The sequence below is a fragment of the Octodon degus genome, unplaced genomic scaffold (genome assembly GCF_000260255.1).
Source record: "Octodon degus isolate 3935 unplaced genomic scaffold, OctDeg1.0 scaffold00010, whole genome shotgun sequence".
NCBI classification, from domain to species: Eukaryota; Metazoa; Chordata; class Mammalia; order Rodentia; family Octodontidae; genus Octodon; species Octodon degus.
Window position 1 is genome coordinate 1021003 of NW_004524586.1, and position 2098 is coordinate 1023100.

At 38.4% G+C, this 2098-nt stretch overlaps 1 protein-coding gene across 1 annotated transcript in view; it reads right to left on the minus strand.

The window, feature by feature from the left end:
• Positions 1-2098, minus strand: part of LOC101562519 (protein FRA10AC1) — a 78526-nt gene that overhangs the window by 57670 nt on the left and 18758 nt on the right. The window contains exon 10 of the mRNA XM_004625487.2: positions 453-495. Within this exon, the coding sequence (XP_004625544.1) occupies positions 453-495 (43 nt within the window). The remainder of the gene's footprint in view (positions 1-452; positions 496-2098) is intronic.

The following is a 2098-nucleotide window of genomic DNA, read 5'->3' on the forward strand; positions in this document are numbered from 1 at the left end:
AAGGACAAAGAGAAAAGAAGGAAACAGAAACTAAGCTTGTGTACATAAGGAGGGTGAGTGGGGTGAAGGGATGGGATGGAAAGGTGAAAAAGGAGGTAGGTCATGTACAGGTACAAATTCCATTGCATGAATGTTGTCATTTACTGCTAACATGTACTGATAAAAATAATTTTTAAAAAAAAATTTAAAGGGGTTGGGGAGATAGCTCAGTAGAATAAGTGCTTGCCTGGAAAGTACAAGGGCCTGAGTTCAATCCCCAGTTCCACAAAAAAATAAATACATAAATAAAATAAAATAAAATTGCTCTTTTACAATATAACACTAATACTTAATTTTCTATACAATCAACTAATTCAAACATCAATTACCAAAATCTACATTCAGAAACTTAGTACAGGTAAATGACTACTGCCAAGATTTCTAAACATTAAAAGTAGTAACAGCATTCTTACCTGTGGTGAAAATTTAATTTAAAGGAACATTCTTGACATAACCCTAAAAAGAAAAAAAGGATATCACTAGATTGTTGAATTTGAATAACTGTTGCAACTATACTTTTAATAGCATAAATCTTCATTACCTTTGTATTTCCTAAGAGGGGAAAAAATTTCAAGTTCAAGAGCAGCTTTAACTACATACTTAAGCATAATCTCAAAAAACAAACAAAAAAGTACATGTATAATACATATGTAATAAAAATGATAACAGAAGGCTTGAGGAATTCAATAAAATATAACATCACTTTAAAAATGGTACTGGCAGCTAGGTGTGCTGGTACAGGCAGCACACCCAACACTCAGCAGGCTGAAGCAGGAAGATCCCAAGTTTAAGGGCAGTCTGGGCTACATGGAGTTTAAAGGTAGCAATCGATATAGCAAGCTCCTGACTAAATGAGAGCTCCTGACTAAAAATCAACAACAAAAGTGTTGTCAATTATTAAACTGTGTACTATTTAACATTAACATGTCAAATTAAGATATTTCACAGTAACAGTATGTAATATGTATTATATAATAGTAAAAATAATACAGGTATAGTCATTTCTTCTACATTGCCATAAGAACCCTCAAAAGGACAGAAAATAGCTGTCTCTTCTTCTGTTTTAATCTGTCTATACTTTTTCCTAGCAAGCACTTCCAGAAGAATTGAGAAACCTGTCTGTGCTGACATCATGTGGGTAGACTGGTAACTTCGAGAAGGAATGGGAAGAAAACTCTGAAAGTCACACTTAACTTAGGACCCATAGAATGCTGGAGACCACTTACATGATGCGGGATGGAGCAACTAACAAATGAAGGTTAATGTTTAAAAATATAATGAAAGGACAGATTCTATAGCACATATAGTAAAATAAACTGATACATTACGGAGCACATCACTCAGTTAAGACTGACCCTGAGGGGATGGGGAGATGGCTCAGCAGCATAAGTGCCTGCCTGGCAAGTGCAAAGTCCTCAGTTAGACTGACACTAAAAAGAGTTACAATATCCTAAAAGGTTTCTTTCCTAACTTCCAAAGAGAATAATTTATTACCCATACCCCAACACTGCAGAAAGACAAACAAAATGTGGTATTATACACATTGTTTGCAATAGATTGCTCTGCATCTTAGATATGAAAGTTAGTAACATACTCAAGCTAATGGAAAAAGATCTCTCTCCAATTACAAGCCCGCATTTAACATTATAATTCTGTTACCAAAATGCTACTATAGGCTCAACCCTGGAGCTTGCAGTCATTGCCTGTCCTGCTTGGATTCCTGGAGCCCTGGCCCTGTCACCCAAGTCTGCACGTGGCCTGACGTGTGAGTGAGACGACCCAGGGCCTGGCGGATCCTGAATTAACCCAGAGCGCAGGCCTGGTGTGTGAATGAGACCACCTGGGGCCCACTGGATCCTCATTTGATCCAGAATGCAGGTCCAGCACAGAAACCTTCAGCAGAACTCCCTGCAAAGAGGCTAGAGGCAAGACCCACCCGGCTGATGCATGAGCAGAACATCTTGCCAGAGAGACAAAAAGAGCTCAACTCTAATGGCTGCAGCAGAAAGAAGTGGAACACAGCAGCCAGATCCAAGCAACACCCACCTGGAGGAATCAG